The sequence below is a fragment of the Pogoniulus pusillus genome, chromosome 14, assembly GCF_015220805.1.
Source record: "Pogoniulus pusillus isolate bPogPus1 chromosome 14, bPogPus1.pri, whole genome shotgun sequence".
NCBI lineage: Eukaryota > Metazoa > Chordata > Aves > Piciformes > Lybiidae > Pogoniulus > Pogoniulus pusillus.
This window is the reverse complement of record NC_087277.1, coordinates 24,573,557-24,587,541: the sequence shown is the minus strand read 5'-3', so window position 1 is coordinate 24,587,541 and position 13,985 is coordinate 24,573,557. Positions and strand designations below refer to the sequence as shown.

Genomic DNA, 13,985 nt, shown 5'->3' with positions numbered 1-13,985 from the left:
CTTCAACTAGATCAGAGCCCAGACCAACCTGACCTGGAATGTTTTCCAGGGATGGGGCTTTTTACCACCTCTCTGAGCAACCTGTTTCACCACCCTCAGTGTAAAGATTAAAATCTTCTTTATATCTAGGCTAAATCTCCCTATTTCCATTTAAAACCCATCACCTCTTGTCCTATCACAACAGGCCTTGCTAAAAAGACTGCCCTCAGCTTTCTTATTGGCTCCTTTAAGTACTGAAATACTGCAACAAGGTCTTCCTGGAGCCTTCTCTTCCCCAGGCCGAACAAAACCTACTCTCTTAACCTTTCTTCATAGTAGAGGTGCTCCAGCCCCCCCATCACTGCTGTGGCCTCCTCTGGCTCCTCTCCACCAAGTCCATGTCTCTCCTATGCTAAGGAGGCAGCCCCAGCACTGCAGGTGGGGTCTCAGCAAAGCAGAGGGGCAGAATTCCCTCCCTCTGCTGCCCATGCTGCTGGAGATCAGTCCAGGACATGGTTGGATCTGGGCTACTAGTGCACATTGCTGGGTCATGTCCAGCTTTGCATCCACCGGTATCTCCACATCCTTCTCTGCAGGGCTGCTCTTCATCCCACAGACTGGATTGATACCAGAGGGTGCCCCAACTCAGAACAACTTCCAAGGACAAATTATACACCTAATAGGGTGAACAACTTGCAGCTCAGAAACTACACTCTGGAGCAGGAGCTAGTAGGGAAGATGGAGTGCAGTGGTCCAAACATGGCCTAAGACCTGGGAGAAGTAGGAAGACAGACACATGCTGTGCTCTGTCTTGCTCGGCAAGGAGGTTGAGGATTAGCAACTGCTTGGCAGGCAGCAGCACAACCCCATGTGTCATTTCAGACACATCACCTGGTCACCTTCAGCTGCCCAGACAGTTATCTCTTTGAGATCCTGTGTGATAACTTCTGCCCCCTGCTTATTCAAGTGTCTCTGGAGGTGGTGATGGACCACATGACAATGTTCTGGATACAACAGATGGACACATCCAGGACACATCTCAGACTCGAGGGCCTGTACACTGCCTTCCTGGGGACTCTAGCTGCATGGCACTTGAAGAGACTGGCAGCAGACACAAAAGGCTGTCACAACCCAGAGGACAAGAAGGTAGAACAAACACCTGCCAGGCAGGCATCAGAACCACCCTGGGAGAGAAGACAGACAAGATGTCACTGCAGGTCTATCCTTTTACTGAAGATGAAATCCCCTCTAAAATAAAATATCTGGGGCACAACACTGCAAGTGGCTTATGGAGGAGACTAAAGCCACAGCGTGAATGGTGCTTTGAAGGGCTGATGGCTCTGCAAAGCTGCAGTGAAATAGCCCATTTTCCTTCTGCCAAGACAATCACATCTGGCAACAGGAAAGCCAGTATTTAAATAAGGCTCCTTCCTCACCCTGTGTGCTACTCCTAACACTCCTCAGCCCTGAGCACACATCAGCTGCTCAGCAAGATCCTGCAGGACTCTCCAGCACAGATATAAGTAGTGCTGTAGGAGCAGCATGCAGAAGTGTGGGACCAACTCACACAGACTGAATCTTGTCAATGTTGAGGCATAAAACTAAGCTTCACAAATGCTAATCAAAGTACACAGAAGAGTCAGCAGGTTAATTAAGAACAGCAACTGATTTGAGGGCTTCTGCTCTGCCTTCAGCTTGCTTCTTGAGACTATAGATTGCAGGCAAAGCACTTTTGAGCTGTGCTGAAGGGATCAGTCTTCAGAGCAACACAGCAACAAGACAGCAAGAGGCACTTCAGCCAGTTAAACTTCTTTTGGGTTGGAAGTGCTGCTTCCTACTTGGAATCATAGAATCATTTCAGTTGGAAAAGACTTTTAAGATCATTGAGTCCAATCAGGACAGTTTCTTTAAAGATGCTTACGGTCAAGTAAGTCCTTTTACAGCCTCACTCTTGGGAGCCTCTGTGAGGAAAAATGGGAGACATGTCAAGACCCTAGAATAACCTTGTGTGATCTCTTCCAACCCTGTTGATTTTATGATTCTATGATCTTCTGGTCCCCTGTAACCTCTGCAGAGTTTGAAGAGAAATGACCATCCTCAAAGAGGCAGCTCAAAGAGGCAGCTGCAGATGTCCACTGTTAGATGAGCATTCCCAGGGACTGCTGTAGAACATTGAAATGAACATCAGACACCAGTGACTTGAGTGGAAGCATTGGGGGTTTCTTTTAAATCCTGCTCTCCTGATCAAGTTAAAAGAAGCCTTTCTAGTGCCATCATGTGGTACATGTGCAAGGACAGAGCAGTCAGAAAGTGACGAGCAAGACTGGTTTTTCACTAGTCTTAGGACTCCTGACACAAGTTGAAAGTACCTCTTTTGAAGACAAGCAAGCAAGCAGTGCTCCCAGCTGAAATGGGCAGTTTTGCCATGGTAGAGAGCAGCGAAGAAGCACTACTTACAAAGCTTCTCTGCAGCACTTTTTATATTTCCTCATGAACCAAGATCACTGCCAGGCATGGACTCTGATCCTAGCAAAGCACCTGACTGAAAACACTAACTCCAGCCCAGGCTCCCTCCCTTGGCACATCTTTATATTGATATCCCGGGCTTAGGGGGCTCTGATGAAGCTCCACTCCCCTCTAGCTGCTAGAGAAGGAAAAGCAAAGTAGGAAAAATCCAGCTGCTCTGCCTCCGATAGCAGGAAGCTGCGGCTGCTCACCAGCCTCTTTGCTAGCCCTTAACACCGTACTGCCATTTGTAGCAACAGGCCAGGAGACTTCAACTGAGCTTGCAAGGCCTCAGGAGCAGAAGCCTGTCAGGCTTGCTCTGTCTGAACTCCTTGATTGGCCTGGAGCTCTGTTTCTTCTGGTGTATCTCAGAAAGCAGAGACAGGATGTGACAGTACAGGCACGGTGTGCTAAGTCATATGGTATGGCGTTGACACTGAAGATCCCAAGGCTGCAAAAAGTCATCAGCTGCCCATGGACATCTGCAGCTGGACAAAAACTGCTTTAAAGGTAACAGAGAGCAAGAAATAATACCTAACATACATAAAAGGCACTTTGCATAGACTTGGGTGTAAAACAGACATTACAGAGCAACAAGAGACAGTGTGTAAAAAGCAAATGTGCATGGTCCAGTGGTCATGGAGGTGTTGGGCAGAAGGTTGGACTTGATCTTAGTTTTTTTCCAACCGTTATGATTCTATGATTCTGTTAGAGAAGGAACTCAGTGGATCCTGCTGTGAGCAAGCAGCAGCTATCAACATTCTGTTCCTCCTAACAAAGGAGTCACAACACTAACGACATGATGTAATACCCCTGCCACCACCAAAATGACACTAATAGCCTCAGAACAGAGAGGAAGCATAAGAATAACACCACAAAAAGGTGCAAAAACTAAGTGCATACATGACCTTCATTACTGCTGAGACTTCATCTGCATAAATCTTTTTCTGCAATAGGATCTAAACCAGTAACCATTCTTGAGTTAAAATCTCAGTGACACCAGCAATACATTATTTACTGTATTTTACATATATACACACACAAAGTGTTCTTCCTCTTTGCCTATGAAGTGTTTAAGCTCTTGCTGGGCCACTGGCAGGCTACAAGCAGGAAGAGCAGCAGGTCAGAACCTTCCCACTGCAAACCACATGTGGTACAACATGTTTCTGCAGAAATTAGAGGAGCATCCCAGGCCTGGCCAAGGCAGCATTTGCTGGAGCATTTCTCTGTCAGTGAGCATCACAGGACATGCATTGCTCTGCATTCACACCCTGCAACAGAGAAGTCAGCTTGTGAAACAGGAAAGCTGCCCCTTTCACTAGCTGCATTCATGCCATAAGAGCAGCACCAGTTTCTCCCTAGACAGCATCAATTCAGCCCCTTCTGCTCGGGAGCAAGCACCAGCACAATGAGGATTTTTCTGCACACCAGCATCTGCTGGCAGCCATTGTACTCTCTGCTGTACTGCCCTCCCCCAGGGGCAAATGGCTGCAGACTCATGCAGATGATTGCCACCACTTGTAACTGCAGGAGCAGAAAAATCCATACAGCTGTCTTACACTCCTGCCACGGAGCAGGGCAGCCACAGGCAGCCACTTACCCTAGCTCCTGGTATCACTCTGCCAAAGCCAACACACAGCTATGTGTTCTTTCAGTCCCCCTTAACCAGGGCCAGAGGAGAAGGTGAAAGAGGAAAGAGAAAGAAAACGACAGGAGTGACAATCGGGAGAGTTCCAGATTAAAAAGTTGTAAGCAGCTGGTCTGTTACTGCAGTCCTTCCTGAAAGAGAAGGCTTGTAGCTGAAAGCCTATTCTCCAACAGGAGGTTTCTGAGCAAAGGCTCCAAGTCTCTCTGGATCTCTCCCAAATATGAGGGACTCTGAATCATGGAATCATAGAATGAGAGAGATTGAAAGAGACCTCTGGAGATCACGGAGTCCAACCTCCCTGCTGAAGTAGGTTCACTTAGGGCAGGCTACACAGGAATGGAAAGTTTCTAGAGAAGGAGACTCCACAATCTTTGCAGATATTCACTACCTTTAACAGGAGAGAAACCTGTCCCTCTGGAGTCTTAAATTGAAGATTACACAGAGTGACAGTTCTGGCTGAACGAGAGCATTTCAATTTGTGCTTAATCTCACTTAATGCTTGCTTTCCCTTTCAGTCACCTTTTGTTTGACATTTTTCTGCTTGCTCACTGCAGGATATTAAAAGTACAAGGGCAAACGCCTCCCTTCCTCCACATAGCAAATCTCAAATCAGAAGTGCCCATATTACAAAGACTGAAATGGAGGCAACAGTGGCATCATCACCATCCTACCTGGAGGTGAAGCCCTCTAAAAACATGTCTGCTGCACAAGATTTAGTAGCCAATACCATTGTTCTTTCCTGGTAAACTGAGAATGGAGTTATTTGGGTGAAAAAAAAATGGGGGGAAGCTGGTCAAGAAAACACTGCCTTTCAGGAAGACTCCAAGCACTGTATCTGCTGCCATGGAAACATGATTTTCTGGAGAGATACAGCTGATGTCCTCCTTTACCTGCAGCAATATCCAGCACCCTCAAGAGTCAGCAATCTACAAACAACTCACTGATCTTGTGTGGTAAATCTAGTCCCTGGACTCCACACAAGATTTCTCTGTACTAGCTAAGAGGCTCCCTCACTGTGAAAAGTGCCTGGAACTCTTCCTCTTTGAGGAGCAAAGGGTTGTGGAGAAAGAGGACAAAGGCTACCCAGCATCCCAGCCTTGACAAAAAGCAGGGCAGCCAAAGCTGCTTTCAAGGTGCCATTGCCCAGTAGTGTCAATGCACAGCAGAAAGCATCAGAAGTCTCAGCACCCATTTCCCATGCCACTGACTCCTCCTGGGAGTCTCCTCCTGAGATCTGGCTTCTGAAGCAGAGGCTTCTAGTCAAAGGCTACTGTATTTAGCAGCTACAGAAGACAAGGAAAAAACACATCTACAGAATAGACAGGAACAAGGAAATGAACACAAACAGAACTCCCAAGGCAGACTAGTGTAGGACATGGTTATCACCAGCCCCTGCAGTTGGAAAGGGCCGTCTCCAGGCACAGCTGAAAGCAGCTTAGTAACAGTCCTACCCAAGCCAGCTTTAGGAGAGGTGTTAACATAAGGCAGCCAACTCCAGCCATAAAATCAGCTGTTCCCACTCTACCCAGAGAGCACCCAGATTAGGCAAAGCAAGGCCCTTGCCCAGCTTGCACCAGCAGTCCTAAACTGCAGCTGAGGTGCAGGGCTTTGTTTTGCGCCAGCAAGGTCAGACCCAGCCTCCAAGGTCTCCCGTTGCTTAGATGGGGATTTGCAGTGGGAGAAAGGGGAACCCATGGGCTGTTCCACAGGGCTGCAAAGTGTGGGAAACTGGAACAAACAGGGCTTGCATCAGTTTCATGTCACTGGGATTTTAAAAGCAGTTAGTGGAGGATCAAAGGAAGCAGATCCTTAGCTAAGCTTTCCCCATCTCCGAGAAACCTGAGAGTAGGCTTTACTCTGGCTGGGTGAGAGATTGTCTTGGCTGCATGTGACAGTGCTGGCAACAGGGAACAGGAGCAGAAGGTCCACACAGTACAACCAAGAGATTCTTGCCACTGTTAGATATTCAAGCATGCTATCTCCTAGACCTCCTCCTGAAGCAGGTGTGAGCATGAAGGGTTAAGTTACCCTTCAATGCCAAAGCTGGGAGAGGGCAGAAACAGCTGACATTGCCTGTGCAGCAGCTGCTCCTGCATCCCTCCAACACAGCACACCACTCCCCTGCATTTCAGTACCTGATTTATGCACTGGCTGAGGGAGGAGGACAGCAAAGTCATTAAATAACTCACATATGCCTCCTTGTCAATCCAGGACCCTTGGACCGAGTCAGAAGAATGAGATCTCCACCCCCAAGCTTCTCATACAAGAGGGGAAGACTTGCCGGGGACACACTGATCTGTCTGCTGTTTTTCTCTTATCTTCAAGTCACTGTGACAGACACTCGGCTCAAGGAAATCATTCTTCCTTTGCAGTAAGGACAACAGCTGTCCACTCTTATTTACTTGCAAGTGTTTGATTTCACAACTACACCCTAAGGAAAAAAAAAACAACACCCTACCTACAGCAGTGCAAGCACCTAGAGAGAAAGAAAACAGAGCAGTAAAAAGCAGTGCAGCTTCGTCCATTAGGACAACAGCAAAAACCTTACCCTATGGCCAGCAACAGGTTCCTTCTGCACAAATGAAACATTCGAGTCCATTTTGCCAGCCCCACAAACACAAGGCAATGCTCTATAGAAAGGCTTATGTACTCTGACAAGAAATTATGTGTGGTGTAAAAAAGGTTTCAGTGCTTAGAGTGAATCTGCACTTGGGTCACAAAAACCTCCTGCAGCACTCCAGGTTTGGGGAAGAGTAGCTGGAAAGCCATCCTGCAGAAAAGGACCTGGGGATGTGCTGGTCCACAGCCAGCCAGCGTGTGCCCAGGTGGCCAAGAAGGCCAACAGCATGCTGGCTTGGATGCTTGGTCTATTCTTCGAAGCAACAAGTGACATGAGGAAAGGAAATGGCCTCAAGTTGCAGCAAGTTTAGGTTGAAGATTAAAGTCATCACTGAAAGAGTTCTCAAACACTGGAACAGGTTGCCCAGGGGCATTTAGAAGAGACAGAGATGTGATGCTGAGAGACACGGTTTAACATCAAACCTGATACAGTTAGTCTCAATCTTAAAGGTGTTTTCCAAGCAAAATAATTATGATGTCCTAAGTCCCACAAAGCCAGAAGATTTTGAAAGACAACAGGTTGCATAATTGCAAAGCTGCTGAAACAGAAGAGGAACCTTCACCTGAACACAGTTTTGTTGGTTACTATAGGTGCTGTGCTGCACACCTCCGTGAGACTGCTCAGTGGCACAGCCTCCTCCTCCAGAGCATGCTGCTTCTGCTCTTGGGCAGCTTCATCCTTGGTTTTGCTGAGGTGAGCCATCCGCAGCGCTAACAGGAACAGTGGCAAGCCACAGAAAGACCGTTTTCACAAGCAAAAAAGGTACACATTTTTTTCTGAGAGGGGAAAAGAAAAGGCATAATCTTTGTGAAAACACAACTGCAGGTAACAGCCCACTCAGCAAACAAGTCAGCACTGTGAAAGACCAGATCTTTGTCCACGGCAAGCTAATGCAATGCCATAGAACAAGAGACCCTTCAGCTCAGTAGAGTATTACATCCATTTGGCTTGGGCTGACAGTACTGCTTTGGTGCTTGTACGCACAGAGCTGGAGACTCCAGCTTTCCAGCTGGAATGCACAGAGCACCACGCAGAGGCACACTGCCAGGCCAAACATCCCTTCACTGAAAACAAAGACACTTCAGGTGAAAAACTGCTCAGTGCTTCCCGACAATTGCCACACTATTGCTGATCCAGGCCAAGATGTTGTTAGCCTTCTTGGCCACCCGGGCACATGCTGGCTGGCTGTGGACCAGCACATCCCCAGGTCCTTTTCTGCAGGATGGCTTTCCAGCTACTCTTCCCCAAACCTGGAGTGCTGCAGGAGGTTTTTGTGACCCAAGTGCAGATTCACTCTAAGCACTGAAACCTTTTTTACACCACACATGATTTCTTGTCAGAGTACGTAAGCCTTTCTACAGAGCATTGCCTTGTGTTTGTGGGGCTGGCAAAATGGACTCGAATGTTTCATTTGTGCAGAAGGAACCTGTTGCTGGCCATAGGGTAAGGTTTTTGCTGTTGTCCTAATGGACGAAGCTGCACTGCTTTTTACTGCTCTGTTTGTTTTCTTTATCTCTAGGTGCTTGCACTGCTGTAGGTAGGGTGTTGGTTTTTTTTTTCCTTCCTTAGGGTGTAGTTGTTGCTGCCAGACCCAACTGCTCATAAGAGAGGGAAGACACATCACACACTTTGTCTAGCTTGGCCACAACCTTAACTATAGATCTTTGCCTTCTTCCCACCTCCTAGCATTCGCTAGTTGAGAAAGCAGCCAAAACAACAGTGAAAAATGCAACCTCTGACTCACACTTCAAACAAATTAATTTCTGGTTAGAGGAGGCAACCCAGGATGTTTATGCCAGCCCCAGAGACAGAACCTGGCACCTTGGATCTTAGCCAAGTACATGGCTTCAGTGACTAATACCATATCATCAAGCACAGTTTCCACTGCCAGCACACCAGTTCGCCAGGGAGAAAGGTCTTTGAGGGCTAACCAGCAGGGTATTCGAAGCCATTAATGGAACAGACACAAGTCTGTTGGCTCTTCTGTATTTTCCTACTGTACCTGCAGGCCTTCACCTCACCCAAAAGAGAAAATAGCATAATTGCCCTGAAACGAAGGCAGGGGAATAAAGTGTTGCCCCATGTTTGCTCCGTAGCAGTCACTTATGTCACATTAGATACACCAATCTGACGCACAACCTGAGGTGCAATACAAAGCACTATTTGTACAAAAATTAGTTCAAAGGCCAAGCAGATGTCTCCAAATTGTCAGCTTTTTAAAAGATCACAGTATTTTACTCTCCTTTTGCTTTAGGAGCTGTTCAAGACCCTGTAGTTGCATTTTAACACGCTCGAACACAAAGAACTTTAGGACCAGTAGCTGAATTCTGTGCCAATGCTCCTGCAGCTGAATTCAAAATCCTGACTGAACTGGTGGCTGTACTGAACCGTTCTGCTTGTCAGTCCCCAAAAACACGGCCTGGGGTTTGGTTGGTCGGGTTTGTTGTACTTGTGACTGAAGGCACCTCCCTGAGGAGGCTTAGCTCCTGCTCTGACAAGTGCCATTTGCTCTATATGGAGAAACTCAGAAGTCGTTGCTAATTGCACAAGTGCACTACGGCAGCCTCGCCACACATCAGCAAGCACACAGGCAGACCAGGCTGGTGCCTGAACCAGCTCCCCTGGCAGAGCGGAGGGGGGCAGAGCTTCACCACACAGGCTCAGGGGTCATGCCCCCAGCACCTCATGCGCCTCCAACACCACTGCTACCACCACAAGCAAACACTTCCAGCCGTTTCCAACACACTCGTCAGCAAAACTCAGAACAAAACCGGCCCAAGGGCACAAACACTGAGTTAGGCCCGGAGTCGCACCGGCTCACTCAAAGTCACAGCCTCCCTCCCTGGGTCCAGAGGAATGCCGCTACTGCTCAGGTCAGTGTGACACCCTAGAGCAGACTCCAGCTGAGGGAACGGCCACTGACACACCTCTGCGGGAGAAGCTGCTCTAGCCAGAGGCTGGATGCTTTACTCGCCTCCAGGTCAGTGCTCACCAGGACAGCAAATCCTCACTCCGGCATCCTCACTGTTCTGAGGAGACGGCTGCAACCGCGGCAGCTGGGACAAGCCCTTCCCCGGCCAAACGCAGGTCGCTGAGCACCGCGGCCTTGCACAACCCGAGGAGCCACGAGGAGCCACGCAAGCGACCGCCCGGGGGTGCCACCCCCGCCGCTACAGCCCAGGAGCCGGGAGGGCAACCGCCAAAATGGAGCTTGCCGGCCGCTGGGCAGCCCTGGGCAAGTGCGAACTGCGAGGGCACAAACCCTGCGAGCAGCGTTGGCTAATCCAAAGTTGCACACCGGTGCAATAGAAGCGCTCCACTTTACTCCTGGGCGGAACCAGAAAGTTTATTCTCCCCACTAATCGCGGCGGGAAGGCCGGAATTGACGCTCCGTGCCCGCCGCCCAGGGAGCGCCGGCATCCACTGAGCAGGGAAGGCGGCGGAGGGGCCGCCCCAGGCTCCGCCACACGCCTGCCGGTTCCGCATTTGCCGAGCTGGCGGCGGCAGGCGAAGCCTTGCGGCAGGCCGGGGGGACCCACTCCGGCCCTGGGCTCCAGGAGCTCTCTCCGCGCAGTGCCTCACTCCTGCCTTAGAGTTACCTGGGGAGGGGAATCTCGCCCAAAGCGCTCGCCCAGGCTCCAAAGCGCGGAGGGGAACAGACGGGGCGCTCAGCCGCTCCCGCTACAGGCTGCCAGGGCAGAGCGGAGCAGGGCAGGTCCGGCCCGGGCGTGCCGGCAGCGGAGGAGCTGCGGGGAGAACCGCCGTCCCCACGCCGCACGGCAGCGCCAAGCACGTCTGAGCAGCCCTCCGCCGCCTTCTCCTCCGCCCTACCTTGATCCCCCGAGGGCTCCATAGCAGCGGCGGCCCCAGTCCCGGCTCGACAATCGCAGCCTCTCCCCGCCGGCTGCTGGCTGGCAGCGAAGACGCCGCCCGTGACCGCCGAGGCGGTGCCGCGGCACGTCAGTCACCGGCTCGCCCCGCCCCGCCCAGGTGAGGGTGGCCGAGGACCGGGGCACGGACCGAGACCAACCCTGCCAGCCACTGTGAGCGGACGCGGGTGCCGTGCTGGAACGCCCAAGAGCTCCGAACCGGCCCAGCGACGCCGTTATCCGTGATCAGAACGAAGGGATCCAGGGAACCCTCACCCAGTCTGCAGGCGACACTAGGACGGGAGGGAGCATGGACCTGCTGGAGGGTGAGACCTGGACAGATTGGATCAGTAGACCACGGTACATGGTGTAAGGTTCAACAACGCCAAGTACCGGGTGCTGCACTTGGGTCACAACAGCCCCATGAATGCTCCAGACTTGGGGCAGAGTGGCTGGGAAATGCCCAGCAGAGAGAGACCTGAGGGTGTTGAACAACAGCTGCCTGAACATGAGCCAGTGAGTGCCCAGGTGGCCAAGAAGGCCAACAGCATCCTGGCTTGGATCACCAATAGTGTACCCAGCAGGACCAGGCCAGCGATGGAGCCTCTGTACTCTGCACTGCAGAGACCACACCTTGAGTACTGTGTTCAGTTTTGAGGCTCTCACTGGAAGAAGGGCATTCAGGCACTGGTGCAGCCTTTGGCACCTCAGGGTGCAACAAGTGCGGTGCAGCCGTTTGCGCTCCCTCGCACAGCTCAGTGCAGGTGGGTGAGGGGCAAGAAGAAGAACCTGTTGTCTGCTGTCAATGCTACAGGTGGGAAGGAGCTATATAAGCACAGCGACTGACAAGGTGGAGTTGTGCTGTTGGTGCTGGTGGTTCTCCCCCCTGTTTGTTACAGATTCACACACCCTGGCAAATTGCACTGCCTTGGGGAAACTCAGCTGTAGGTTTAGTGTTGCTCCGGAGATTCCTCTGCAAGCGCTGGCAGCAGGCAAACCCCAGCATTGTGGTTTCATTAAGTTGGCTTTAACAGCTAAAACCAAAACCAACAACAACTGTCCTAGATGCAGCCTGAGTTCTTTCTAGTAAAACAGAATTAGGAGCAAAGAAATGGGTGGTGCTGGTAGATGAAAAACTGGACTCGAGCTGCCAATGCGCACTCACAGCCCAGACTCAACCATGTCTTGGGCTGCATCCCCAGCAGCATGGGCAGCAGGTGGAGGGAGGAGGTTCTGCCCTCTGCTCCACTCTGCTGAGCCCCCACCTGCAGTACTGGGACCACCTCTGGAGCATAAGAAGGAACTGAACCTGTTGCAACAGATCCAGAGGACTGCCACAGAAATGATTAAGAGGGCTGGAGCACCTCTGCTGTGAGAGCAGGCTTGAGAAAGTTGAGATGTTCCGCCTGGAGAATAGGAAGTTCCAAGGAGAGCTTTTTGTGACCATTCAGGACCTAAAGGGGCTAATGAGAAAGCTGGGGACAGACTTTTTAGCAGGACCTGTTGTGACAGGACAAGGGGTGACGAGTTTAAAGTAAAAGAGGGAATTTTTGCCTAGATATAAAGAAGTTTGGGGGGGGTGTTTGTTTTTTGGTTGTTTTTTTTTTTTGCAATGAGAGTGCTGGAACAGGTTGCCCAGAGAGTTGTTAGAAGCCCTGTCCCTGGAAACATAGCAGGTCAGGTTGGATGGGGCTCTGAGCAACCTGTTCTAGTTAAAGCTCTCCCTATTTACCACAAGGATATTGAACTGGACTACCTTTAAAGGTCCCTTCCAACATAAAGCATTCTACAATTCTAGAAGTTTTGATTATGTAGTTTGCCCAGCAAACTGTTTTACAGGACTACCAAGATTGATAAGCCACCAAACAGATCTTTTACTCCAGCCTTTCCAAATCCCTGGTCTTGACAGCTATGGATTTGATTGTTCAAAAAGATCAATGCTCACACAGAATGAGCAGCAAGGCCTCCACGGCGTGAGGCTGTGTGAATAGCCAAATTGTCACCAGCGTTCAGCAGGCACGGTCACATGCTAAAGCAGAGCACAATAGAGAGTCAGGAGGCGCCAACTCAGGAAGCACTTGCTTCAGATAACAAACAGCAGCAGCAAATCCAGGTATTTTTCAATCCACAGGGCAGCTGAGGAACGTGAGCTTTTGCTAGGATAAAGGAAGGCTTGCTAATATTCTAGGATCTGTGTAGCTGCAGCAGGAGGTGATATAATGGAGCCATAAAACCAGCAAGCAGATCAGCCTGTATCTCTGCATGTTTATACCTTGTTTCATCTCACAGTACAGAAATTAACTTGGTCAAATGTATGCTTGTAAGCACAGCCTCATCCCACACATCTCAGTTATGTTTTATGGTTCAAAAATTCATCTCAAATAGATATGAGAAGGCACATCTGGGTTTTTTTTTCCTTTAAAATAATAATAATTTAAAAAGGATTAGATTTTGTTCCACAGTACTCCACTTGAATTCCCAAGCTTTCCCACTGCTATGTGATACATGATCTGTAATCATAGTGGAAGAATATCAACACAACAAAATTTGCAGCTCCTTTACACTGGCAGCAGCCCTGGCAGAACTGAAATGTCTGTCAGGAGCAAACCTGCCGAGCAGCGAAGTTGTCAGCATCCCACTGCTGCTTTTAGAGGCAGTGAGATTTCACCAGTGCATCCCAAAATGCAGGAGCTGGTGACCAGGAAAAGAGTATTACCTGGAGAGCTGATCCTCTGCCAGCGACAGTTCCACCAGCCCCCTGAGCCTGAGTGGAGTGGATCACTGCTGACACACCCATGACCTGCCTGGCTGAGGAATGCCCTGTTCAGTGCAGGTGGAGCCCTTGCACCGTGTGGCTGAACTCACTGTCTAAGTTTAGAAATCTCCCCTTTCCCAGCCCCACACACACTATGCCCTTTGATTGCCCTAACAGCTGTGGCCCACTCGAAGTGACAACAGGGCTACCTTTGGGATCAGATCCCAAGCAGGCCCTCATCCATCCTGTCCAGAAAGGTTATAGATGCCAGAAAGAGGCAAAAGCCAGCATCTCTAAATAAGATGAAGCATTATGCTGTTTGTACAGATTGTCCTGGCTAGCAAGGAGATGGAATTGTTGTAATGAGCATTTGTTGCTCAGACCAATGCCTGCTACAAGCAGTGTGAATGTTGCCTACAGGCTCTTATTAGCATCCTAGAATACCAACATGTGAACTGAATCTGTCGTGAAGGTCTTTATAACAAAGGACAAAAGTGAAGGACAATGGGACTAGTGGTGTACTGGGCAACTGAGCTTTGTGCCTGTGACTTCTTGTTTCCTACAGACATGAAAACTTTCCTATAAACATGAAAACTTAGGACTATCCAC

General features: G+C 49.8%; 1 protein-coding gene across 2 annotated transcripts in view; it reads right to left on the bottom strand.

Moving 5' to 3' along the window:
* TPD52 (tumor protein D52) overlaps positions 1-13,985 on the bottom strand; it is a 126,652-nt gene that overhangs the window by 98,816 nt on the left and 13,851 nt on the right. The window contains exon 1 of one of the 2 annotated variants that reach the window (XM_064154619.1): positions 10,584-10,711. The exons of the other annotated variant lie outside the window; for it this stretch is intronic. Within the exon in view, the coding sequence (XP_064010689.1) occupies positions 10,584-10,605 (22 nt within the window). The 5' untranslated portion in view covers positions 10,606-10,711. Of the gene's footprint in view, positions 1-10,583; positions 10,712-13,985 lie in introns of those variants that run through there. 2 annotated transcript variants of the gene reach the window in all.